This window comes from Macaca nemestrina, chromosome 15, assembly GCF_043159975.1.
Source record: "Macaca nemestrina isolate mMacNem1 chromosome 15, mMacNem.hap1, whole genome shotgun sequence".
In the NCBI taxonomy this organism is placed as follows: Eukaryota; Metazoa; Chordata; class Mammalia; order Primates; family Cercopithecidae; genus Macaca; species Macaca nemestrina.
The window spans coordinates 96342724-96369725 of NC_092139.1; the positions used below are offsets into that span (position 1 = coordinate 96342724).

The 27002-nt window shown below is 46.7% G+C and overlaps 2 protein-coding genes across 11 annotated transcripts in view; one reads left to right on the forward strand and one right to left on the reverse strand.

Annotated features, from left to right (window-relative positions):
- LOC105487285 (checkpoint kinase 2) overlaps positions 1-8498 on the reverse strand; it is a 53734-nt gene extending 45236 nt beyond the window's left edge. For 2 of the 5 annotated variants that reach the window (XR_011614039.1, XM_011750733.3), the window contains exons 1-2: positions 8246-8493; positions 1021-1345 (exon numbers count right to left, since the gene is read on the reverse strand). Coding sequence is in view for 4 of the 5 variants with exons in the window: in XM_011750733.3 (XP_011749035.1) it covers positions 1021-1339 (319 nt within the window). In the remaining variant the exon portion in view is untranslated. Of the gene's footprint in view, positions 1-1020; positions 1346-8245 lie in introns of all 5 variants that reach the window. The other 3 variants (XM_011750736.2, XM_071080330.1, XM_071080329.1) reach the window with 3 other exon arrangements.
- A 7-nt stretch (positions 8499-8505) lies between these two features.
- Positions 8506-25047, forward strand: LOC105487286 (HscB mitochondrial iron-sulfur cluster cochaperone). 6 transcript variants are annotated; one of them, XM_071080331.1, is made up of 6 exons: positions 8509-8806; positions 10921-11017; positions 11652-11741; positions 12914-13058; positions 18752-18799; positions 24610-25047. In XM_071080331.1, the coding sequence occupies exons 1-6, from the start codon at positions 8571-8573 to the stop codon at positions 24699-24701; spliced, it is 708 nt and encodes a 235-aa protein (XP_070936432.1). In that variant the 5' UTR covers positions 8509-8570; the 3' UTR covers positions 24702-25047. The 6 variants fall into 6 exon arrangements, with proteins under 6 accessions (XP_070936434.1, XP_070936432.1, XP_070936433.1 ...); XM_071080332.1 differs by lacking the exon at positions 12914-13058; XM_071080334.1 differs by lacking the exon at positions 12914-13058 and having other exon boundaries at positions 11652-11746; positions 24610-24650.
- Positions 25048-27002: the final 1955 nt, after the last annotated feature.

The window sequence follows — 27002 nt, forward strand, 5'->3', positions numbered from 1 at the left end:
CCGAGTAGCTGGGACTACAGGCGCCCGCCACCTGGGACTACAGGCGCCCGCCACCTCGCCCGGCTATTTTTTTGTATTTTTTAGTAGAGACGGGGTTTCACCGTGTTAGCCGGGATCGTCTCTCGATCTCCTGACCTCGTGATCCGCCCATCTCGGCCTCCCAAAGTGCTGGGATTACAAGCTTGAGCCACCGCGCCCGGCCCAAACTCCAGAATCATTCTAAGGTGGCTCAAGCACTCTGCTGCAACTAACTAAGGCAGGAAAATAGGGTCTGAAGGCAGGGAATCTAAGGCCGATTCACACAAACTTCCTGGAGCAGCCAGGCATGGTGGCTCATGCCTGTAATCCCAGCACTTTGGGAGGCCGAGGCAGGCAGATCACTTGAGGTCAGAAGTTCAAGACCAGCCTGGCCAACATGGTGAAACCCCATCTCTACTAAAAATACAAAAATTAGCCAAGTGCCGTGGTATGCATTTGTAATCCCAACTACTCAGGAAGCTGAGATAGGAGAATCGTTTGAACCCAGGAGTCAGAGGTTGCAGTGAGCCTAGCCGAGATTTCTCAAAAAAAAAAAAAAAAAGAATTTGCACTCTGGCCTATGATTTGTCCATTCTAGGACTTTCATTTGCATAAGGCGCCAATCCCCACCAGTCTTGGAATGGTCGAGGTCCAGTTCACTGTGGCCTCTAATGGGCTGTGAGCCAGCCCTTCATCTACATAGGAGGTAACCAATGGGAGACCTCTAGAGGGTACTTGAACCCCAGAAGACTTTGCTACCAGGGCTCTGCAGCCACTTGCTCAGGCCTGCTCCTATCCTGCGACATGTACTTTAGCTTCTATTGCCTTCCACTTCAATAAATCTATGCTTTCATTGCTTGTTCGTGCATGATGTTCAATTATTTGTTCAAAGTGCCAAAAACCTGGACAACTCACAATCAGAACCTTCCACCCAGTAACACAACAACTTTCTGTAACTGTTTTTCTGAACAAAACATGATACTATATAACAAAGGGTCTTACCAAGATTGGCAAATCCATCCTGAAGGGCCCATAATCGAGCCCAGGGGGCAGGGGCAGGCTCCTCAGGTTCTTGGTCCTCAGGTTCTTGGTCCTCAGGAATAGAATAGAGTTCCTGAGTGGACACTGTCTCTAAGGAGCTCAGTGTCCCAGAGCTGGAGTGAGAGGACTGGCTGGAGTTTGGCATCGTGCTGGTAGAGGAGCTGGATATGCCCTGGGACTGTGAGGAGGAACCCTGGGACTGGGTAACGCTGCCATGGGGCTGTGAACAGGTACTGCTGCCATGGGACTGCTGAGCCTCAACATCCGACTCCCGAGACATCACGACCTCAAAAAGAAAGTGTCCAACAACAAAGGTGAGTTTCGAGGCACAAGACTTTAAAAAGTAAACAATGGGCCTATTACAACAGCAACAGAAAAGAAAAGAAAAGAAAAGAAAAGAAAAGAAAAGAAAAGAAAAGAAAAGAACAGAACAGAACCGAACCCAGGGCTAACATGCTCTCCAAAAATTAAAAGTCCTAACAGCCCAGACCTACAGTTCTGGGCTGAGCTTTTCACCAGATCATTGTCACCGGATCAGTTTTTTGTCTGACAGCCATAAACTACAAGGAAAAAACAAATTATCTGAAGATTATGAATAAGTAAAAAGCAATAAAATTGAGCTGGGGGGCTCATAAAAGCTCACATTTGTCCAATTATTTTAAATTAAGACTGAAACCAAAAATGTATTGATACAATCAATACTACATTTAAATTTCACGTATAGTGGGGGCCAGGCATGGGGCCTTACACCTGTAATCCCACCACATTGGGAGGCCAAGACGGGCAGATCATGAGGTCAGGAGTTCAAGACCAGCCTGGCCAACATAGTGAAATTCCATCTCTACTAAAAATACAAAAAATTAGCCGGGCGTGGTGGCAGGCACCTGTAGTTCCAGCTAATCAGGAGGCTGAAGCAGGAGAATTGCTTGAGCCCAGGAGGTGGAGGTTGCAGTAAGCTGAGGTCACGCCACTGCACCCCAGCCTGGGTGACAGGAGTGAAACCCTGTCTCAAAAAAATAAATTAATGAAATAAATAAAATTTAAAAATAAAATAGGTCAGGTGCAGTGACTCACAACTGTAAACAATACTTTGGGTGGCGAAGGTAGAAGGATTGCTTGAGGGCAGGTGTTTGAGACCCCACCTCTACGAAAAATAATAATAATCTTTGTGTTAGATAATTTAGCCCAACTGCAGCCTGATATAAGTGTTCTGAGCATGTTTAAAGGAGGCTAGGCTAAACTATGATGTTTGGTATGTTAGGTATATTGAATGTATTTTCAATTTAACAATATTTTCAACTTAGAATGGGTTTATTTAGACATAACGCCATTGAAAGTTGAGGAGCATCTGTGTATTTTGAAAAGAGAAAGAAGACAAAGGATCAGGTGGCTTGGAATAGAAGTCAAAAAGAAATTGTACAATAACCTGCTGCATTATTCCAAAGGGTCCATTTACATAAAATGTCACTGGTACCCCTTTTCCTCTGGGCTTGCTCCTAAAGGGAAACACACCTGTTCATTCAATCTAGATTCCCTGACACCTAAGGACCCAGTGACCTGATGAGGCAGAACACAAAGGAAGACAGCTCTAAATAACTCCACCTATCCCTTAGTGATGCTAAGTAACTATAGGGCTTATCTTTTCAGCATCCTAAATGGCCTTCCAGCCTTGATGGAATCTTGCAGGAAATATCTTTTATAAACTGGAGACCATAACAGAGGCTCCCACCCTTGTCTTAGAATTAACTTAATAGACAGACTCTCATAACAGGCTGGGTGCAGTGGCTCATGCCTGTAATCCCAGCACTTTGGGAGGGCCAAGGCAAGAGGACCACTTGAGGTCATGTGTTCAATACCAGCCTGGCCAACATAGTGGGACTCCCCTGTACAAAAAGTAAGAAAATTAGACATGGTGGCATGCAGCTGTGGCCTCAGCTACTCGGGAAGGTGAGGTGGGAGGAATACTTGAGCCCAGGAGTTGAAGGCTGCAGTGAGCTAAGATTATACCACTTATACACCAGTCTGGGTGGCAGAGTGAGACCCTATCTCCAAAGAACAGAAAACAAAACAAGACTCTGATAATAGAACCACCAGTAAAACCAAAGTAACGTCCACTGCTGACCTAATCGGATTAACAAAAAAAAAAAGCGGGGGGCAGGGGGAGGAGGACATTCTCTTCCTCCCCATACTCAGCCTACTACTCCAGGAGAACACAGGAAACAACACTATCATAGTCCCCACCATCACAGGGGGATAAGATCCAAGACCCCCCAAATGGATGCCTGAAACCTCACATAGTACAGAACCCTATATAAACTATGCACGACTTTCTTTTTCCTTCTTCACAATTTCACAAATAGAAGATTTGTTCTTACCACAGATGTTACCAGCCTCAGCATACAAATTTTTTTGTCCTTATTAAATTGAGATCTTTCGGCCGGGCGCGGTGGCTCAAGCCTGTAATCCCAGCACTTTGGGAGGCCGAGACGGGTGGATCACGAGGTCAGGAGATCGAGACCATCCTGGCTAACACGGTGAAACCCCGTCTCTAATAAAAAATACAAAAAAAAAAAAAAAAACTAGCCGGGCGAGGTGGCGGGTGCCTGTAGTCCCAGCTACTCGGGAGGCTGAGGCAGGAGAATGGCGTGAACCCGGGAGGCGGAGCTTGCAGTGAGCCGAGATCTGGCCATTGCACTCCAGCCTGGGTGACACAGCAAGACTCCGTCTCAAAAAAAAAAAAAAAATTGAGATCTTTCACCTTTTCAGTTAAAGGAAACACTTTACAGCTTCTCTTTGCAATATCCAAATTGTCAGCATCTTTGGCTTTGGGGCCATTATTAAATATAAGGGTGACTTGAACACAAGCACTGCAAAACCACATAATTTAAGACTTATGAATTGATTATTTCTTTTTTTTTAAACAGAGTCTCACTCAGTCACCTAGGTTGGAGTGCAGTGGCACAATCTCGGCTCACTGCAACCTCCACCTCCTGGGTTCAAGCAATTCCCCTGCCTCAGCCTTCCAAGTAGCTGGGATTACAGGCACGCACCACCATGCCTGGCTAATTTGTGTATTTTTTTAGTAGAGACAGGGTTTTCACCGTATTGGCCAGCCTGATCTCAAACTCCTGACCTCAGGTGATCCTCAGGCCCACCTCGGCCTCCCAAAGTGCTAGGATTACAGGCATGAGCTACCATGTCCAGCCATGAATTGATTATTTCTTATGAATTTTCCACTTAGTTTCAGATCACAGCTGACCATTGGTAACTGAAATTACTACCGCTGATAAGTAGGGACTACGATACCCACATTGATTGTATTTACACAGCTTTCAAGATACAAATGTTCTACCAGGTGTGGTGGGTCTAGTCTGTAATCCCAGCACTTTGGGAGGCTGACGCAGGCAGATTCCTCGAGCCCAGGAATTCGAGACCAGCCTGGACACCATGGTGAAATCCAATATCTACAGAAAATACAAAAAATTAGCAGGGCATGGTGGTGTGCACCTGCAGTCCCAGCTACTTGGGAGGCTGAGGTGGGAGGATCACTTGAGCCCAGGAGGCTGAAGCTGCAGTGAGCCGTGATTGAGCCTACACTCCAGCCTAGGTGACAGAGACCCTATCACCAGGAAAAAAAAAAAAAAGGGATACAAAGGTTCTGATGAGTTTTCTTTAAAACATACCAGGAAGGCAATGCCAAAACTGAGTATGCCACTCCAGGGACTGCTGGTCTAATACTACCTCAGCCAGGCTGAGTCTTCCCCACAGCTTTTTGAGCAAGACAGGACAACTGGAGAAAATGTGTCAACAAGTTGCTATGAGAGATTAGAGGCAAGCAGATCTGGAGTCAGACACTTGAGTGAAACTGTGCATGACTTTAGGTAGATCACAACTTCGCTAAGCCTGTTTTCTCATCAAAAATAAGTAGACAGACCATAAGGATTAAGTGAAGTGATGTGTGTAATACTCCCCCCACCCACCCAAGCTCTCTGGGAGCCATTGTTATTGGAAAGTCATGCAGAGAAGTGAGTGAAAGACCAAAGTGAAGGCAGCAAAACTCCAGGACTATAAACAGAAGTCCAGTCCCCAAACCTATAAAACCACTAGAAGAAAACACTGGGGAAATGCTCCAGGACACTCATCTTGGGCACAGGTTTTTTGCGTAAGACCTCAAAAGCACAGGCAACTAAAGCAAAAACAGACAACTGGGATGTCATCAAGCTAAAAAAGCTTCTGCACAGCAAAGGAAACAATCAACAAAGTGAAGAGACAACCCACAGAATGGGAAAAAACATTTCCAAACTAGCCATCTGACAAGGGATGAATAATCAGAATATATAAGGAGATGAAACTCAACTGCAAAAGACAATCCAATTTAAGAAATGGGCAGGCCAGGCACAGTGCCTCACATCTGTAATCCCAGCACTTTGGGAGGCCAAGGCGGGGTGGATCATCTGAGGTCAGGACTTCAAGACCAGCCTGGCCAACATGGCGAAACCACATCTCTACTAAAAATACAAAAAATTAGCTGGGCGTGGTGGCTCGTGCCTGTAGTCCCAGCTACTTTGGAGGCTGAGACATGAGAATCACTTGAATCCAGGAAACGGAGACGGAGGTTGCAGTGAGCCGAGATCACGCCACTGCACTCCAGGCTAGGTGACAGAGTGAGACTCTGTCTCAAAAAAAAGAAATGGGCAAAAGATCCCAACAGACATTTCTCAAAAGAAGACATACAAATGGCCAACGGGTATATAAAAAAATGCTCAACATCACTGATCATTGGAGAAATAACAAATCAAAACTACAGTGAGGCCTGGGCACAGTATCTCATGCCTGTAATCCCAGAACTTTGGGAGGCGGAGGCGGGCAGATCACTTGAGGTCAGGAGTTTGAGACCAGCCTGGCCAACATGGTGAAACCCTGTCTCCACTAAAAATATGAAAATTAGCTGGGCATGGTGGCAGGTGTCTATAATCCCAGCTACTTGGGAGGCTGAGGCAGGAGAATCGCTTGAACCTGGGAGGCAGAGAATGCAGTGAGTCAAAATCGCACCACTGCATTCCAGCCTAGGCAACACAGTAAGACTCTGTCTCAAACAAACAAACAAACAAACAAACCTACAATGAGATACCATCTCACCCCAGTTAAAATGGTTTGAATAAAAGACAGGCAATAACAGATGCTGGGAAGAATGTGGAGAAAGGGGAACTGTACAGAGTGCTCTTGACATAAGTAATTTTATCTTAGAAAAAGGCTCTTGTATTTTAAAAGGCATTATGCCAATAGGGACCAGATGTTTGTCTAATTAATAAAGACTGTACTGGCCAGGCACAGTGGTTCACGCCTGTAATCCCAGCACTTTGGGAGGCCAAGGCAGACGGATCACAAAGTCAGGAGATCAAGACCATCCTGGCCATCATGGTGAAACCCCGACTCTACTAAAAATACAAAACTTAGCTGGGCGTGGTGTCACGTGCCTGTAATCCCAGCTACTCGGGAGGCTGAGGCAGGAGAATCGCTTGAACCAGGGAGTCGGAAGTTGCAGTGATCCGAGATCACGCCACTGCACTCTAGCCTGCGAGAGACAAAGCGAGACTCTGTCTCAAAAAAAAAAACAAAAAAAGACGGTACTAAACCAGATAAGGACATAAACATGTACACGCTTTTGTTATTAGTCCTTACCAGAAAATTTTGTGGTCATAAGACCAGGACTTTATTAGGTCAGAATGGCTGTCCTAACAGACACCATCTTGCTGTCACTCACGATTAACACCCAGCATCTGCCACCAAAGGCTCATCCACATCAAAAACTCTTCCTTACAAGACACTGACACCCCAGATCAAGCCAAAACACTCTCTTTGTCCACATTGCTCTCCTTGGACTGGTTTGATAACCGCTTTCCCTATCCCCTTTTCTCTGAATGTTAAATGTTACTTTAATGTAAGATTTTTAACCTATAACATTTATATATTAAATAAATATACTATTGTGTATAATTTACAATGCTGACTGACTTGTGGAATGGCTTCAGCCTGTGTGCCCACGGTTCTGACTACCAAGTAAACAGGTAGTACTACAGAAAATTGCTTCCTTGGGAACTCCATGTAGCTCGTGGCTTTTACAATTAAAATAAAACATCAGTAAGTCTGATCTTGTGGCAAAACACAAATGTTCACGGACCTAGTTATGTCTGACCTTGCCCTGTTCGCATACACCATTGGTGGGAATGCAAATTAGTATAGCCACTAATCACAAAAGTATTGTGATTCCTCAAAAAACTGAAATCAGGCTGGGTGCAGTGGCTCACACCTGTAATCCCAGCACTTTGGGAGGCCAAGGCGGGTGGATCACCTGAGGTCAGGAGTTCAAGACCAGCCTGGCCAACATGGTAAAACCCCATCTCTACTAAAAATAATAGCCGGGCATGGTGGCGGGCACCTATAATCCTAGATACTTAGGAGGCTGAGGCAGGAGAACCGCTTGAACCCAGGAGGCAGAAGTTGCAGTGAGCCCAGATCGCGCCACTGCACTCCAGCCTGGCAACAGAGAGAGACTCCGTCTCAAAAAAAAAAAAAAAAAAAAAAGGTACATATGTGGTACTCATACATGTATACTTTATATCAAAAATAAATAATTTTTTTTAAAAAGTCCAGAAGGCTTTCAAGTGAAATACAATCTTTTTTTTCAAGTAGAAAACCTAAGTCCGAAGGAGGACTGATTCCCTCCTACCCACTCCTGGCCACCCTATCCCATACACTTACTTAGGGACTTACTTAGGGACACGCAGAACATCCTCCTACACAGCTCAGTGTGTTTCCAGTTCCTGCAGCGCCCAGTAGCTAAGACTGGCCTCTCTATAAGTATTTTAGAGATTGAATCTAAAGAATGGCAATGATTACTAACATCTATAGAACTTTTTACAAAGTAACTTCGCTCTGATATTGAAGAACACAACTCTGTTCCTTCTTATCCTGTCCGTTCAGGCCTGTTTCAGCTTGTAAGTAATACGGGAAGTGAACTTCACCTCGAGGATGATCTACTAAAAAGGAAGAGAGTCGCCCACACACTCCCCCTTCAGTACAAAAATACAGACAAAGCGAAGCTCAGGAGACTCCGCTCGCACGAAACGCTGAAGATGGGATTCGAACCACCAAACACCCAACAGAAGTTCCCAATATGACTCACCGCGTGAGCCCACCTGGAGCCGCACACTCTCCACAGCCTCAGCCTGCAGTGGCGCTAAACCTGCAGATACAAACTCCACCCTCAGCCAATCAAAACCCTCTCCCCTGCCGCCGGACCAATGAGGAGCAGCAGATGTGGCCGACAGGCATCGCCTCAATGCTTCCTGGGAGTTGTAGTTTAGAAGGCAGAGCGGAACTTAGAACTCGGGTTCCCCTCGGGTGATCCCGCCCCCTCGACTCCCCAGCCAATCAGCAGCATTAGTCTGGTTGGACGCTCTCTTTGCTTTTCCCCACGGGTGACCACGGCTAGCTAGGCCGCCGGCGAGATGTGGCGGGGGAGAGTCGGGGCTTTGCTCCGGGTGTGGGGGTTTTGGCCGACAGGGGTTCCCAGAAGGAGACTGCTAAGCTGCGATGCTGCGTCGCAGGCGGGAAGCAATTCTCCCCACTGTTGGAACTGCGGCGGCCCATGGGGCCCCGGGCGGGAGGACAGGTTCTTCTGCCCACAGTGCAGAGCGCTGCAGGCACCTGACCCCACTCGAGACTACTTCAGCCTTATGGACTGGTACGAGCGACTGTTTCGGGAAACGGGCCCGGGCGAGAGAGACGTCGGGGTCTGGCCTGCGAGAGGGGAGGACGGATCTGGCTTGCGGAAGAGAAGGCGGGACCGATAGGGGGGCGGAGGTCTAGAGAGCAGGCGTGAGAGAAGTGTCTTGATTTCTCAGGAGGAAATTGAGAGGCGGGGACTGAGGGAAGCTGCGTTGAGGTGTGGAGAAGGGAGACGAACGGGACTGGAGGGGCGGGCGCTGAAGTTAGAGGAAATAGGGGGGCCGAGGCTAGAGGGGAGGGAGATTTGAGGGGCGGTACCTACGGGAAAGGGAAGGAGAAGTCGAGGGGCGGAGCTTGAGGAAGGGGTACTTGAGGGGCAGGGCCCGGGAGACTGGAAGAGTTGGTTTGATGTGTTTAAGAAAGGACTGTAGAAGTGTAGTCCGAAATTGGGGAGTAAAGCATGAAAATCTTAATATTGTAGGCGAGACCTGAGGGAAAAGTGAGAATTCGAGGGAAAGGGTCCAATAAATAGTTTTTTCCCCTGAGGCTGACGATCTTGGAGAGATGGGGCAGTGTGGATAGAGCTGAACTGATAAGGAAATAGGACAGACTCTGGGAGTAGAGTGTGAACGGGGTTGAATTAAAATAAACCGGGAGACAGGGATGAAGGGACCTGGGCTGTGGAAAAGATAGGGTGGTATTAAAGAAAACGTTATTCAGTCACACTTGTTCAAACACCAGAAAGACTTTATTCAAGATCATTTTGGCCGGGCGCGGTGGCTCACGCCTGTAATCCCAGCACTTTGGGAGGCCGAGGCGGGCGGATCACAAGGTCAGAAGATCGAGACCACGGTGAAACCCTGTCTCTAATAAAAATACAAAAAATTAGCCGGCCGCGGTGGCGGGCGCCTGTAGTCCCAGCTACTCCGGAGGCTGAGGCAGGAGAATGGCGTGAACCCAGGAGGCGGAGCTTGCAGTGAGCCGAGATCGCGCCACTGCACTCCAGCCTGGGGAACAGAGCGAGACTCCCTCTCAAAAAAAAAAAAAAAAAGAAAAGGCCGGGCGCGGTGGCTCAAGCCTGTAATCCCAGCACTTTGGGAGGCCGAGACGGGCGGATCACGAGGTCAGGAGATCGAGACCATCCTGGCTAACACGGTGAAACCCCATCTCTACTAAAAAATACAAAAAACTAGCCGGGCGAAGTGGCGGGCGCCTGTGGTCCCAGCTACTCGGGAGGCTGAGGCAGGAGATGGCGTAAACCCGGGAGGCGGAGCTTGCAGTGAGCTGAGATCTGGCCACTGCACTCCAGCCTGGGCGACAGAGCCAGACTCAGTCTCAAAAAAAAAAAAAAGAAAAAGAAAAAAAAGATCATCTTGTAGAGGGGGCACTGCAATAGAGTCTTGCAGTTAGGGAGAGAGATTGGTCTCAACTCCAAAAACAGCATGGGCAGAAGGAAATTTGTAGCCAAGGAGCAGAGTAAACGGGATTCTGGCTAAACCGACCTAACAGTATTCTTGCTGAAGACAGGCCAGGGTGCTCAGACATTACCTAGGGGATGGTGGAGGATGAACACTCTGATCAGAGATCTAGGATAATCAAATATCTAAGATTCTAGCTAAACTGACTTAGCAAGATTATTTGCCAAAACTGGATTTTACAAGAAAGCATACAGCTGGGCCTAGGAGAAGGTTCAGAAATCTGACTAAAGTTTGGCCCTCCAAAAAATCTTTGTGTAATTTAGGAATGTCCTTTTCCCTTAACTGTGGGATCTGCCCCCACCAGTCATTGAACATGTATAAGGGGCTACAGTAACACTGATCTTTAAGTTCCTCAGGCATCCCTGTCTTGCTTCCACCTCGAGGTCCTTGCTCTTGGAATTCCACCTGGATGTCTCTTTCATCTGATCTTTGACTACTCATCATTCAGGTTTCAGTTCAGTGTCGTCTCATTGTCCACTACATCTGCTACCCACTCTGATTCTGTTCTGTGTCCCTTCGTAGGACCTACCACTTTTTGAAATTATCTGTGTATATGTTATTGCAACTTCCCCATAAGAGCAAGAACCAGGCTCATGGTAGACAAATCTTTAAATATCTGTTGCATAAATTTAATCTCCCAATTTCTTTCCAGCAACCGTTCCTTCAGAGTTGATACTGCAAAGCTCCAGCACAGGTACCAGCAACTGCAGCGTCTTGTCCACCCAGATTTCTTCAGCCAGAGGTCTCAGGTAGCTTATTGGCCAACCCCAATAATCCCCAAATATGTGTGCATACTGGGTGGCAGTGGCCTTGTGATTATGTGATTATCAGGGACCCAGCTGGAAAATCAGCTGTGTCTGCCCCATGGCAGTCTGACCCTAGCCTGCCAGACCCAGAGCTGCCATTCACTCATAGCTTTTGTCTGACTTCCCCGATAACTTAAAACCTATCAGCTGAGTATAAAGACATCTCATCCCACACCAGCTCTACTTAACCACTTCCTTAGGTGCCTGCCCATCAGCATATTATAAAACTTTGTGGGCCTGCCTGGTGCAGTGGCTCATGCCTCTAATCCCAGCACTTTGGGAGGCCCAGGCAGGCGGATCACTTGAAGTCGGGAGTTCAAGACCAGCCTGGCCAACATGGTGAAACCCTGTCTCTACTAAAAATATAAAAATTAGCCTAGTGCAGTGGCACACGCTTATAGTCCCAGCTACTTGAGAGGCTAAGGCAGGAGGATCACTTGAACGTGGGAGACAGAGGTTGCAGTGAGCTGAGTTCGTGCCACTGCCACTCCAGCCTGGATGACTCTGTCTAAAAAAAAAAAAAAAAAAAAACTTTGTAATTTGGATGGTAAAGTACTATCTTCATCTCCACTAACAGACTGAAAAGGACTTCTCAGAGAAGCATTCGACCCTGGTGAATGACGCCTATAAGACCCTCCTCGCCCCCCTGAGCAGAGGACTGTACCTTGTAAGGTGATTTCCCAACCCTTTTGTGCGTGAAGTCCTGATGCCCATTATGACATAGGACAGCCACGTCCCCTTTATTCAGCAGAAGAGTGCTTGAGGTCGGGCATGGTGGCTCACACCTGTAATCCCAGCACTTTAGGAGGCTGAGGTGGACAGATCACTTCAGCCCAGGAGTTCAAGACCATCCTGGGCAACATGATGACACCCCATTTCTACAAAAAATACCAAAATTAGCTGGGCATGGTGGCATACACCTGTAGTCCCAGCTACTCTGGAGTTGAAGCAGGAGGATCACTTGAGCCTGAGAGGTCGAGGCTACAGTGAGCTGTGATTGTACTACTGTACCCTCTCAAAAAAAAAAAAAGAGTCCAGGGACCCAATAGTATTTAGCCTTACAGCACAAGTATAATTTTCTCTGTGAATATTACTTGCCTCAACAGCATTTTTTAAATTGTTATTTTCTAGCTTTTTTCTATGAATTTCAAGGATTTGATGTTGGTAGCTTTTAGTTAAAAGTCATTTTCTGTTGTGTTTTTTTTATTTTCCCCTCTCAAAAGTATCTTAAGAGGCCAGGCATGGTGGCTCACGCCTGTAATCCCAGCACTTTGGGAGGCCGAGGCAGGTGGATCACGAGGTCAGGAGTTCAAGACCAGCCTGGTCAAGGTGGTGAAACCCTGCCTCTACAAAAAATACAAAATAATTAGCCAGACGTGGTGGCAGGTGCCTCTAATCCCAGCTACCTGAGAGGCTGAGGCAGAGAATTGCTTCCCCAGGAGGCAGAGGTTGCAGTGAGCTGAGATCATGCCACTGCACTCCAGCCTGGGTAACAGAGCGAGACTTCATCTCAAAAAAAAAAAAAAAAAAAAAGTATCTTACAATCTAGAAAATTTTGTAATTGAATAGAATCTTTAGACACATCTAGTTCAACCTCTGGGTGGAGGGATGACTACCCCAAGATCACACCAAGGTCACACAGTTTCAGGTAGCATTAAGTGGAAATCCCATTCCAGCATTTATGTTTCAGTCCAACCTTTTGATACCCCTTAGTCTTTCATTACTGGGACTGTTCCAGTTTTCTCTATTAGTGGTATTATTTCCTAACGGATGAGTAGGATTTAGATTACTCTGCCCATAGTTTCTTCAACTTATGTTTCTTGCTTTCTGCCCCAATAGCTAAAGCTCCATGGAATAGAGATTCCTGAAAGGACAGATTATGAAATGGACAGGCAATTTCTCATGGAAATAATGGAAATCAATGAAAAACTTGCAGAAGCTGAAAGTGAAGCTGCCATGAAAGAGATTGAATCCATTGTCAAAGGTGAAAGACAAAATAGCACCGAATGTATTTCATTGCTTGTCCAAGGATAAGTGAAAAATGAACGTAAAGAGTACATAATGGCCCAGGCACAGTGGCTCATGCCTATAATCCCAGCACTTTGGGAGGCCAAGGCGAGTGAGTGGATCACCTGAGGTCAGGCGTTCAAGACCAGCCTGGCCAACATGGTGAAACCCTGTCTCTACTAAAAATACAAAAATTAGCCAGGTGTGGTAGCAGGCGCCTGTAGTCCCAGCTACTCGGGAGGCTGAGGCAGGAGAATGGCATGAACCCAGGAGGCAGAGCTTGCAGTGAGCGGAAATCACGCCACTGCACTCCAGCCTGGGCGACAGAGCGAGACTCCGTCTCAAAAAAAAAAAAAAAAAAAAAAAAAGGAAGGTTATTTACTTTAAGGAATTAGCTCACATAATTGTGGGAGCTGGCACATCTAAAATCTATCGGGTAGGACTGGGCGCAGTGGCTCATGCCTGTAATCCCAGCATTTTGGGAGACCGAGAAGGGCAGATCCCTTGAGTCTAGGAGTTCGAGACCAGCCTGGGCAATGTGGCGAAACTCCATCTGTGAAAAAAAAGACTAAAAAATCAGCCAAGCGTCGACCGGGCATGGTGGCTCACGCCTGTAATCCCAGCACTTTGGGAGGCCGAGGCAGGTGGATCACCTGAGGTTGGGGGTTCGAGACCAGCCAGGCCAACATGGAGAAACACCGTCTCTACTAAAAATAGAAAATTAGCCCAGCATGGTGGTGCATGCCTATAATCCCAGCTACTCGGGAGGCTGAGGCAGGAGAATCGCTTGAACTTGGGAGGCGGGGCTTGCAGTGAGCCGAGATTGTGCCGCTGCACTCCAGCCTGGGCAACAGAGTGAGACTCTGTCTCAAAAAAAAAAAAAAAAATCAGCCAAGCGTGGAGGTGCACACTTGTGGTCCCAGCTATCCGGGAGGCTGAGGTGGGAGAATCACCTGAGCCCGGGTGTCAGAGCTTGCAGTGAGCTGAGATCACGCCACTGCACTCCAGCCTGAGTGACAGTGAGACCCTGTCACAAAAAAATAAATAAATAAAATCTATAAGGTAGATAAGCAGGCTGAAAGTCTAGGCAGGATTTCTATGTTACAGTCTTGCTACAGAATTCCTTCCCAGAAAACCTGTTTTTGCACTTAATGCCTCTACTTGATTGGATGAGGCCCACCCACATTATGTAGGGTAACATCCATTACTTAAAGTCAACTGATTATAAATGTTAATCACATCTACAAATACCTTCACAGGATCATCTAAACTAGTTGGTTTTTGTTTTTTTGAGACATGGTCTCACTCTGTCACCCAGGCTGGAGCGCAGTGGTACAGTCACAGCTCACTGTAGCCTTGACCCATGGGCTCAAGCAATCTTCTCACCTCAACCTCTTGGATAGCTGGGACTACAGGCGTGCATCACCACGCCTGGCTAATTTTTTGTGTCTTTTATAGAGATGGGATTTCGCCATGTTGCCCAGGCTGGCTTTAAACTCCTGGGTTCAAAGCAATCCCCCTGCCTCAGTCTCCCAAAGTGCTGGGATTACAGGCGTGACTCAATGTGCCTGGCAAACAACTGGGCACCATAGCCTAGCCAACTTGACTCATCAAATTGACCATTCCACATATAAAAGATTCCAAGGTTCTCTGTTAGACTCTATTCATTACATACTTTCACAGATATTTGTAGTGTTCTACTACAAATATCAGGCACTGCGTATGACACTGAGGATACAGCATAGAACAAGAAAGACTGTGCCTTCTTGGAGTTTATATATGTCAACTGTGCCCAAAATGGATTCCCAAGTGTCTCCCCTCCCCACCTTTCCCCTAAAAAAAATCTGTTCCTCTTAGGCCGGGCGCGGTGGCTCACGCCTGTAATCCCTGCACTTGGGGAGGCCGAGGCAGGCGGATCACGAGGTCGGGAGATCAAGACCATGCTGGCTAACATAGTGAAACCCCGTCTCTACTAAAAATACAAAAAGTTAGCTGGGCGTGTTGGCATGCGCCTGTAGTCCCAGCTACTCGGGAGGCTGAGGCAGGAGAATTGCTTGAACCCAGGAGGCGGAGGTTGTAGTGAGCCGAGATCGTGCCACTGTACTCCAGCCTGGATGACAAAGCAAGACTCCAAATAAAAAAATAATAAGAAGAATAATCTGTTCCTCTTCCAGTGTTCCCTAAGAGAATGACACCAGTTGAACAAGTGTAAATTTTGAGGAGGCCTTAACAACCTTATTTTTCCTTATGTGTGTAGTCAGTCTTTTATGTCTGAAAGAGCCGACTTAAATTTGCCTCAAATTCATCCACCCATCTCTATTTTCACTGCCACCAACCTTTTCCAAGCTACCATTCACTCTCACCTGGACAACTGCAGTAGCTTTTCACTGGTCTGTCTGTACCTTCAGGCCCCATCTAACAAATCCCTTCACTGTCACTGGAATCTTTTTGAAACTCAAGTCTTTTTTTTTTTTTTTTTTTGAGACAGAGTCTTGCTCTGTCACCCAGGCTGGAGTGCAGTGGTATCATCTCGGCTCACTGCAACCTCTGCCTCCCAGGTTCAAGCTATGCTCCTGCCTCTGCCTCCCAAGTTGCTAGGACTACAGGTGCGTGCCACCATGCTTGGCTAATTCTATTTTTTGTTTTTAGTAGTGACGGGGTTTCACCATGTTGCCCAGGCTGATCTCAAACTCCTGACCTCAGGTGATCCATCCATCTTGGCCTCCCAAAGTGCTGGGATTACAGGTGTGAGCCACCAAGCCCAGCCAAAACCCAAATCTAATCACTACTTTTGGCCTTATTTAAATTGGCCAGGTGTGGCTTACACCTGTAATCCCAGTACTTTGGGAGGCTGAAGTGGGAGGATCTTTTGAGCCCAGGAGTTCAAGACTAGCCTGGTCAACATAGCAAGACCCCATCTCCATAAAAAAATTTAAAAATTAGCCAGATGTGGTAGTGCATGCCTGTAGTCCCAGCTACTCAGGAGGCTGAGGCAGGAGGATCACTTGAGCCCAGGAGGTGGAGATTGCAGTGAACCGTGTTTGCACCATTGCTCTCCAGCTTCAGCAGTGGAGCGAAACCACGTCTCAGAAAAAAAGAAAAAACTTTTTTTTTTTTATGTATATATATATTTTTTTAATTATACTTTGAGTTCTAGGGTACATGTGCATAACGTGCAGGTTTGTTACATATGTATACTTGTGCCATGTTGGTGTGCTGCAGCCATCAACTCGTCAGCACCCATCAACTCGTCATTTACATCAGGTGTAACTCCCAGTGCAATCCCTCCCCCCTCCCCCCTCCCCAAGAAAAAACTTTTAAGTGGCTTCTCACTGCTCTAAAGCTCTAGCATCCCTTACAGGGCCCTGCATGCCCTGTCCTTTGCTTCTCTTCGTTTTGCCCTCTCCACTCCAGCCACACTGACCACTTCCGGTTCCTCATCTGTACTAGGCACCCTCCTACCTTAGGGCCTCTTGCTTCTGCCTGAAGCCCTCCTCTCCTTCACCCCATTTAAGTTAACCCCTCCTTCTCCAGATCTGAAGGCAATCATCATTTCCTCAGAGAAGCCTTTTTTAAGCTATCTATTAGTAGTGGCTATCTCTTTTGTAAGACTAATCACAGTTATAACTTCACTGTTCTGTGTGATATTAATTGATCAATATCAGCCTCCCTCATTAGACTGGAAGTTCTGCAGAAGGAGAAATCATGTCTACTTTTTGCTTCCCTCACATCCTCAGCTCACAGAAAAGTACTTATAGTTTAAAAGGAACTTGGTAAGTATTTACTAAATGAGCAAACAATAATGAGAAAAGACTTTTTTTTTTTTTTTGGAGACGGAGTCTCGCTCTGTAGCCCAGGCTGGAGTGCAGTGGCCGGATCTCTGCTCACTGCAAGCTCCGCCTCCCGGGTTCACGCCATTCTCCGGCCTCAGCCTCCCGAGTAGCTGGGACTACAGGCGCTGCCACCTCGCCCGGCTATTTTTTGTATTTCTTAGTAGAGACGGGGTTTCACCATGTTAGCCAGGATGGTCTCGATCTCCTGACCTCGTGATCCGCCCATCTCGGCCTCCCAAAGTGCTGGGATTACAGGCTTGAGCCACCGCGCCCGGCCAAGAAAAGACGTTTAAAGCAGTAAAATAGAATTTGTGGTGAGGGGACTGTCAGCTGGAGATATGTTGACAGCATTAGGGCTCGGTGATAGGGAGAAGAGAAACTCAGGAGTTGCAGTCGATGGGCTCAGCTGCCCAATTTTAGATGACAAGGCAGCATGCTATTGACTTTGTGTGACCTTGAACAAATGACTTCATTCCTCTGACCTTCAGTTTCCTCATCTGTAAATAGAGATAATATTAGTACTGGTTGTTGTGGGGATCAAGATAAATAAGATAAAGCATGTAAAAGCATGTATTCTAGGCCAGGTATGGTGGCTCACGCCTATAATTCCAGCACTTTGGGAGGCTGAGATGGGCAGATCACCTGAGGTCAGGAGTTCGAGACCACTCTGACCAACATGGCGAAACCCTGTCTCTACTAAAAATACAAAATTAGCCGGGCATGGTGGCGCACGCCTATAATCCCACCAACTTCGGAGGCTAAAGCAGGAGAATTGCTTGAACCCGGGAGGCAGAGGTTGCAGTGAGCCGAGATCGCACCATTGCACTACAGACTGGGCAACAAGAGTGAAACTCCGTCTCAAAAAAAAAAAAAAAAAAAAAACTTATTCTAGCCCTATAGTAAACATTTGACTTTGAGCAGCTCACTGACCTTAATTTAGATTAATTCCTAAATTTTCTCCTGTAAGGTATCTGTTACGGCCCAGGTAAAATGAATGTTCAAGGCATAGAGCTAGTTAATTTTAGGGTCAGGGCTTAAGAACCTCCAGGTTCCTAGTCTGTTCTTTTGTGGACACCACACTGCTACCTGAGAGGTGAGTTTCAAACACCAGACTGGGAGTCAAGTGACTTGGATTCTGCTCCCAGATCTTCCACTCATCACCCATGGGACAATTCCCCCAATACCTGTCATTTCCTACCTTAGGGATATAATGTATTTGACAGTGTTTCGAAAGACGACACCATATAAATGACTGATACTATTTATATCTGAGAAATGAGATTACTGGAAAATTCCTCATTTTCTAACAAGGAATCAAGAGAAATATGAGATAGCTGCTGCTTTATTTTGTTTGGCATCTTCTCTCTTATGACACAACATGATGTAAATGTTTTCATTTTCCTGAGAGGCCATACAATTTGCAAATCGTTGCCGGAAACACTCAGTAATGCTTTACTGATAGGTGTTCCCAGCATGTTAATATTCTCCTTGCTGAAATGTCGAAGACCCAAACTGTTTTGTGGAGATAATCAGTATATCCTTGTCTTTTTTTTTTTTTTTTTTAATTGATTCTATAGCCATTTTATAAGCCTTGGTGATTGCTCCTCAGACCTTTCATGGGTAGAAAAACAGAGTGTTATTAGGGTCAGCCAGAGTTCTGCTAAACAGCAGCTGCCGTCATGGTACACACAGAGACAAAGGTTATGAAGCCTTACCCTTGAATATAAACTTCCTCCTTAGTTGTGTTCAAACCAGCATGATTACAAAGTATATGTATTGTCTTCATATTATAAGTCTATTTCAGTGGAAAAATTAAGAGAATGGTTTTCTTTTTCAGCTAAACAGAAAGAATTTACTGACAATGTGAGCAGTGCTTTTGAACAAGGTACTTTCTTTTCTTGACTTTCTTAAATATGGAAAGAAATTCCAAGCACTAAGATGTAGCCATTCATTCAATGACTAGCTATGATATACCTTCCTATGATAGCTATGTTGGGAGATATGAAATACTTAGAATCTACATTTCTGCCTTTAAAAAATGCCTTTAATACATTTCTGGGCCGGGCACAGTGGCTCACGCCTGTAATCCCATCACTTTGGGAGGCCAAGGTGGGCGGATCATGAGGTTGGGAGATAGAGACCATCCTCGCTAACGGATAAAACGCCATCTCTACTAAAAATACAAAAATTAGCCGGGCGTGGTGGCACACTGCCTGTAGTCCCAGCTGCTATGGAGGCTGAGGCAGGAGAGTCACTTGAACCAGGGAGGCGGAAGTTGCAGTGAGCCGAGATTGTGCCACTATGCCAGCCTGGGCAACAGGGCAAGACTCTGACTCAAAAAAAAAAAAAAAAAAAGAAAAAAAAGGATCGACATTTCTGCCTTGCTAGAGAAACAAACTATATCAAAAAAGTGATCCGGGCATGGTGACTCATACCTATAATCCCAGCAGTTTGGGAGGGTGAGGTGGGTGGATCACTTGAGGTCAGGGGTTTGAGACCAGCCTGGCCAACATGGTGAAACTCCCATCTCTATTAAAAATACAAAAATTAGCTGAGTGTGGTGGTATGTGCCTACAGTCCCAGCTACTCAAGAGGCTGAGGCAGGGGAATCGCTTGAACTGGGGAGGCTGAGGTTGCAGTGAGCTGAGACTGCACTGCTGCACTCCAACCTGGGCAACAGAGTGAGACTCCTTCTCAAAACAAAAAAAGAAACCTGAAGGAGGAATGAAGCTATTCTCAGGCAAATAAAAATTGAGGGAATTTAGACTGGGCGTGCTGGTTCACACCTGTAATCCCAGCACTTTGGGAGGCCGAGGCAGGTGGATCAAGAGGTCAAGAGATCAAGACCATCCTAGCCAACATGGTGAAACCCCATCTCTTCTAAAAATAGAAAATTAGCCGGGTGTGGGCCGGGCGCGGTGGCTCAAGCCTGTAATCCCAGCACTTTGGGAGGCCGAGACGGGTGGATCACGAGGTCAGGAGATCGAGACCATCCTGGCTAACACGATGAAACCCCGTCTCTACTAAGAAATACAAAAAAAAAAAACTAGCCGGGCGAGGTGGCGGGCGCCTGTAGTCCCAGCTACCTGGGAGGCTGAGGCCGGAGAATGGCGTGAACCCGGGAGGCGGAGCTTGCAGTGAGCTGAGATCCGGCCACTGCACTCCAGCCTGGGCTACAGAGTGAGACTCCGTCTCAAAAAAAAAAAAAAAAAAAGAAAATTAGCCGGGTGTGGTAGTGTGCCTGTAATCCCAGCTACTCGGGAGGCTGAGGCAGGAGAATCACTTGAACTTGGGAGGTGGAGGTTGCAGTGAACCTAGATCGCACCACTGCACTCCAGCCTGGATAAAAGTACAAGATTCCATCTGAAAAAAAAGAGGAAATTTGTTGACAGGAGACCTGCCTTGTAAAAAAATGTTAAAATAATTGATTGGCCGGGCATGGTGGCTCACGCCTGTAATCCCAGCATGTTGGGAGGCTGAGGTGGGCGGATCACGAGGTCAGGAGTTCGAGACCACCCTGACAAACATAGTGGAACCCCATCTCTACTAAAAATACAAAATTAGCCAGCGTGGTGGCGCTCACCTGTAATCCCAGCTACTCAGGAGGCTGAGGCAGGAGAATCGCTTGAACCCAGGAGTCGGAGGTTGCAGTGAGCTGAGATCACGCCAATGCACTCCAACCTGGGTGACAGAATGAGACTCTGTCTCAAAAAAAAGAATTTATTTAGAGTGGAGGAAATTTATATAGGTCAGAAACTTGGGTCTACATAAAGAAAGGAAAACCATTGGAGAAAGGAATAAGTAAATGTAAAATTAAAACTTTTTTTTTAATTGATCTAACAGTTAAATTTGTTCAAAATAATAAGTGCAACAATGGGCTGGGCGCAGTGGCTCACATCTGTAATCCCAGCACTTTAGGAGGCTGAGGCAGGCGGATCATTTGAGGTCGGGAGTTCGAGACCAGCCTGGCCGACATGGTGAAACCCCATCTCTACTGAAAATGCAAAAAAATTAGCCCAGCATGGTGGCAGGTGCCTATAATCCCAGCTACTCAGCAGGCTGAGGCAGGAAAATCACTTGAACCCGGGAGGCAGAGGTTGCAGTGAGCTGAGATTGCGCCATTGCACTCCAGCCTGGGCAACAAGAGAAAAACTCCATCTCAAAAAAAAGGGATAGAAATTTTTTTTTTTTTTTTTTTTTTTTGAGATGGAGTCTCGCTCTGTTGCCCAGGCTGGAGTGCTGTGGCCGGATCTCAGCTCACTGCAAGCTCCGCCTCCCGGGTTCCCGCCATTCGCCTGCCTCAGCCTCCCAAGTAGCTGGGACTACAGGCGCCTGCCACCTCGCCCGGCTAGTTTTTTGTATTTTTTTTTTAGTAGAGACGGGGTTTCACCGTGTTAGCCAGGATGGTCTCGATCTCCTGACCTCGTGATCCGCCCGTCTCGGCCTCCCAAAGTGCTGGGATTACAGGCTTGAGCCACCGCGCCCGGCCAAGGGATAGAAATTTTGACACAGGGTCAGGCGCAGTAGCTCAAGCCTGTAATCCCAGCACTTAGGAAGTCCAAAGCCAGCGGATCACAAGGTCAGGAGTTCGAGACCAGCTTGGCCAATATGGTTGAAACCCCATCTCTACTAAAAATACAAAAAGTAGCCAGGTGTGGTGGCAGATGCCTGTAATCCCAGCTACTTGGGAGGCTGAGGCAGGAGAATCGAGCCAAGATCGCACCACTGCACTCCTGCCTGAGCAACAAGAGCGAAACTCTGTCTCAAGGGAAAAAAAAAAAAGGAAATTCTGACACAGGTTCCAACATGGATGAACCTTGAGGGCAATGTACTATGTGAAATGTCAGTCACAAAAGGACAAATACTATATAATTCCACTTATATGAGGTACCTGTGATAGATTCATAGAGAGAAAGTGGAATGGTGGTTGTGGGGAATAGAGTCGGGAAGAGGAAAATAGACAGTTATTTCATAAGTAGACAGCTTCAGTTTTGCAAGATGAAGAGAGTTCTGTGGAAGCTGGGCAGGGTGGCTTGCACCTGTAATCCCAGCACTTTGAGAGACTGAGGCAGATGGATCACCTGAGACCAGGAGTTCAAGACCAGCCTGACCAACATGGTGAAACCCCATCTCTACTGAAAATACAAAAATTAGCTGGGTGTGATGGTGCATACCTGTAATCCCAGCTACTTGGGATTCTGAGGCACAAGAATCACTTCAACCCGGGAGGTGGAGGCTGCAGTCAGCCAAGATGATGCCACTGCACTCCAGCCTCAACGACAACGGGAGACTCCATCTGAAACAAACAAAAAAAAAGTTCTGCGGATGGATGGTGATGATGCTTGCATAACAATGTGAATGTAGTTAATGTCATTGAACTGTACACTTAGAAATGGCTAACTTGATGAATTTTATGTCATGTGTTACCACAACTTAATTTTTTTTTTTTTTTTTTTTGAGACCGAGTTTTGCTCTTTCACCCAGGCTGGAGTGCAGTGGCACGATCGCATGATCTCAGCTTACTGCAACCTCAGCCTTTCGGTTTCAAGTGATTCTCCTGCCTCAGCCTCCCAAGTAGCTGCGATTACAGGTGCCTATCACCACGCCCAGCTAATTTTTGTATTTTTAGTAGAGATGGGTTTTCACCATGTTGGCCAGGCTGGTCTTTAACTCCTGACTTCATGATCCGCCCACCTCGGCCTCCCAAAGTGCTGGGATTACAGGCCTGAGTCACTGCACCTGGTCCTAAAATTTTTTTAATACAAAAAATATATTAAATAAATTGAGAAATGAAATATGACCAAGGCCTTCCAAGTCCCTGGTAGACCATTTGCCATTACATTTCCCACAGTAACCACCCTCCTGAATTTTGTGTTACTCATTCCCTTGCTTTTCTTGATAGTTTTAACCATATATGTACATAATAATGTATTATTTCGTCTCACATATTTTTATCTTTATATAAATAATATCATATATATCCTGTGACTTTTTTGCTAAATATTTTATTTTTGGAGTCATCTGGAATGATGCGAGTGGTTATAACATATCTTCATTTTAGCACTCTTCACATTGTGTTGTACTTATCTAAGTCAGGGTTTCTCAACTTTGGCACTACAGATATTGTAAGCCAGTTAATTCTTCATTTGGGGGAGCTGTCCTGAGCACTATAAGACGATTAGCAGCATCCCTGGCCTGTACCCACCAGATGTCAGTACTATCTCCTAGCTGTGACAACCAAAAATATCTCCAGATCTTGCCCGATGTCCCCATGGGGACAAAATCATCCCCAGTTGAAAATCACTGGTCTGGGCCGGGCGCGGTGGCTCACGCCTGTAATCCCAGCACTTTGGGAGGCCGAGGCGGGCGGATCACAAGGTCAGGAGATCGAGACCACGGTGAAACCCCGTCTCTACTAAAAATACAAAAAAATTAGCCGGGCGCAGTTGTGGGCGCCTGTAGTCCCAGCTACTCGGGAGGCTGAGGCAGGAGAATGGCGTGAACCCGGGAGTCGGAGCTTGCAGTGAGCCGAGATCGCGCCACTGCACTCCAGCCTGGGCGACAGAGCCAGACTCCGTCTCAAAAAAAAAAAGAAAATCACTGGTCTGGCCAGGCATGGTGGCTCACACCTATAATCCCAGCACTTTGGGAATCCACGGCAGGCAGATCACTTGAGGTCAGGAATTTGAGACCAGCCACAGCCAACATGGTGAAACCCTGCCTCTACTAAAAATACAAAAATTAGCCAGGCATGGTGGCAGACACCCTGTAGTACCAGCTACTCAGGAGACTGAGGCATGAGTATTGGTTGAACCCGGGAGGCAGAGGTTGCAGTGAGCTGAGATTGCGCCACTGCACTCTGGCCTAGGTGACAGAGTGAGGCTCCATCTCACACACACACAAAAAAGAAAATCACTGGTCTAACGGTGTCTTTCTTGGGAACTGTAAGCCCCCTGAGCTTATCTCTGTGCCTTAGCACCTGAACTGTAAGCCCCCTGAAGGCAGCTCTGTGCCTCAGCACCTGGCATAGAGGAAGCATCCAGTGCTTTCATATCCTCAGTATACCACCACATGTGTTAGGGAAAAAGTTTTAAAACTTTTAAAACACAACCCCCCCTTTTTTTTTTTAAAGAGACAGGGTCTCACCCTGTCACCCAGGTTGAAGTACAGTGGCGCAGTCATAGCTCAGTGCAACCTCAAACTCCTAGGCTGAAAGGATCCTCCCACCTCAGCCTCCCAAGTAGCCAGGACTACAGACATGTGCCACTATGCCCAGCTAATTTTTTTTTTTGGTAGAGACAGGGTCTTGCCTTGTTACCCAGGCTGGTCTTCAATTCCTGGGCTCAAGCCATCCTCCCGCCTCAGCCTCCCAAAGTGCTGGGATAGCAGGTATGAGCTCCTGCATCTAGCCCCCACCAGTCATTTATTACTTGGGTCTATCCTGAAGAGAATAAACTTCTCTAATTTATGTGAATCCTGTGCACATGCTCTTACATGCCCCCCCCCCCGATTTGGTTTATCCCTTTGTCTCCTTAACGATCCAGATGTTCTCCCTCTTTGTTGCTAAGTCTTATTGAGGAATTGAGGGGCCCTCCGGACCCCAGGCTCCACCTATATATGGCTGCCCTAGTCATCAGAGTTGGTTTTATTCTTGCTTGAAATGAAGACTGACTTCAGTGTCTCTGTTTATTTCAGATGACTTTGAAGAAGCCAAGGAAATTTTGACAAAGATGAGATACTTTTCAAATATAGAAGAAAAGATCAAGTTAAAGAAGATTCCCCTTTAATTGTTGATAGTTTAAAGTTTAAAAAATAAAGTTCTTGCCAGGCGCAGTGGCTCACACCTGTAATCCCAGCACTTTGGGAGGCTGAGGTGGGTAGATCACGAGGTCAGGAGTTCAAGAGCAGCTTGGCCAACATAGTGAAACCCCATCTCTGCTAAAAATACAAAAATTAACCGGGCATGGTGGTGCGTGCCTGTAGTCCCAGCTACTCGGTAGGCCGAGGCAGGAGAATCACTTGAACCCTGGAGGTGGAGGTTGCAGTGGGCACAGACTGCCACTGTGCTCCAGCTTGGGCAACAGAGTGAGACTTTGTCTCAAAAAATAAGAAAATAAACAAAGTTATTGTGTATTTCTTTTCTGGCTTCTGGTAGTTGGAAATAGATAAGCTTTAACCGTTTATATCATCTTAATTAAGCCTGTGGCTCAAGCATTAATGGATGGCAAAGTTTGTCATGTGGGAAGAAACACAGCCTAGTCAGAGCTTTGGGTGGTCAGTTCTTCATCTGATACTTGACATTGCATGACCCCAATGTAGGCTAATGGATGAAGAGGTGGAGATGGGGCCAATTTGAGGCCCTACAAAGAGGAGTCCAAAAACTTTTTTCTGCAAAGGGCCTGGTAGTGAATATTTTCAAGCTTTGTGGTCTATATCAAGGGTCCCCAACCTGTTAGGAACTGGATCACACAGCAGGAGGTGAGTGGCAGGTGAGCGTGCAAGCGAGCATTACCGCCTGAGCTTTGTCTCCTGTCAGATCCGCTTTGACCTTAGATTCTCAAAGGAATACGAACTGCGCATGTGAGGGTTCTAAGTTGCATGCTCCTTGTGAGAATCTAATGCCTGATGATCTGAGGTGGAATAGTTTCATCCCCAAACCATCCTCCAGCACCATCTGCATCCATGGAAAAATGGTCTTCCATGAAACCACTCCCTGGTGCCAAAACGGTTGGGGACCCCTGGACTATATGGTCTTTGTTGTAACTGCTGTTGTGCCATTGTGACACAATCAGCGTAGAGAGTATGAAAACAAATGGGGCCGGGCGCGGTGGCTCAAGCCTGTAATCCCAGCACTTTGGGAGGCCGAGACGGGTGGATCATGAGGTCAGGAGATCGAGACCATCCTGGCTAACACGGTGAAACCCTGTCTCTACTAAAAAATACAAAAAAAAACTAGCCGGGCGAAGTGGCGGGTGCCTGTAGTCCCAGCTACTTGGGAGGCTGAGGCAGGAGAATGGCGTGTACCCGGGAGGCGGAGCTTGCAGTGAGCTGAGATCCGGCCACTGCACTCCAGCCTGGGCGACAGAGCATGACTCCGTCTCAAAAAAAAAAAAAAAAAAAAAAAAAGAAAACAAATGGACAGGGCTGTGTGCCGGTCAGACTTTATTTACAAAGCAGGTGATGAGCCAGACTTGGCCATGGCTCTGCCAACCTCTGCCCAAGAGCCACAACTTTCTAATGGCATGACCCTCCTCCCTAAGATAGGTAGTCCCCTTTGGTACTGTGGCGTTGGGGCATTCTGTTTGCTAACAAGCAAGGCTGCCTAAGAGTCTCTTTGGTCTAAATTTCAAACTAGATAATTTAAAGAATTAATCTGGTATTAGGCCAGACATGGTGGCTCATGCCTGTAATCCCTGCACTTTGGGAGGCCAAGGCGGATAGATTACCTGAGGTCAGGAGTTCAAGACCAGCCTGGCCAACATGATGAAAACCCATCTCCACTAAAAATACAAAAAATTAGCCAGGCGTGGTGGTGCGTGCCTGTGATCCCGGCTACTCGGGAGGCTGAGGCAGGAGAATCACTTGAACCCGGGAGGCGGAGGTTGCAGTGAGCTGAGCTTGCACCACTGCACTCCAGCCTGGGCAACAAGAGCAAAAAACTCCATCTTAAAAAAAAAAAAAAAAATTGATCTGGTATTAAGCACTAACCACATTTTCTGCTCCATCTTAGTGGAATGGAGAGTAGTTGTAATTACTCTCTGGACAGCTGACGCACTTGTCACTATTTCCATGCTCTTCTAATGCAACCCAATGCAGCTCTACTTCCCCTTCTGTATCTTTGAAATTCAGTTTAAGTTCTTCATCCCTTTCCAGGAAAACAAACCAAAAGTCTCTGGATCAAGGAAGATTAAAATAGCAAACAAAATTCTGAATTAAAAAATTCCAAGGCCAGGCACAGTGGCTTCTTCCTGTAATCCCAGCACTTTGGGGGACCGAGGCAGGAGGATCACCTGGGGTCAGGAGTTCAAGACGAGCCTGACCAACATGGAGACACCCCGTCTCTACTAAAAATACAAAAAATTAGCCAG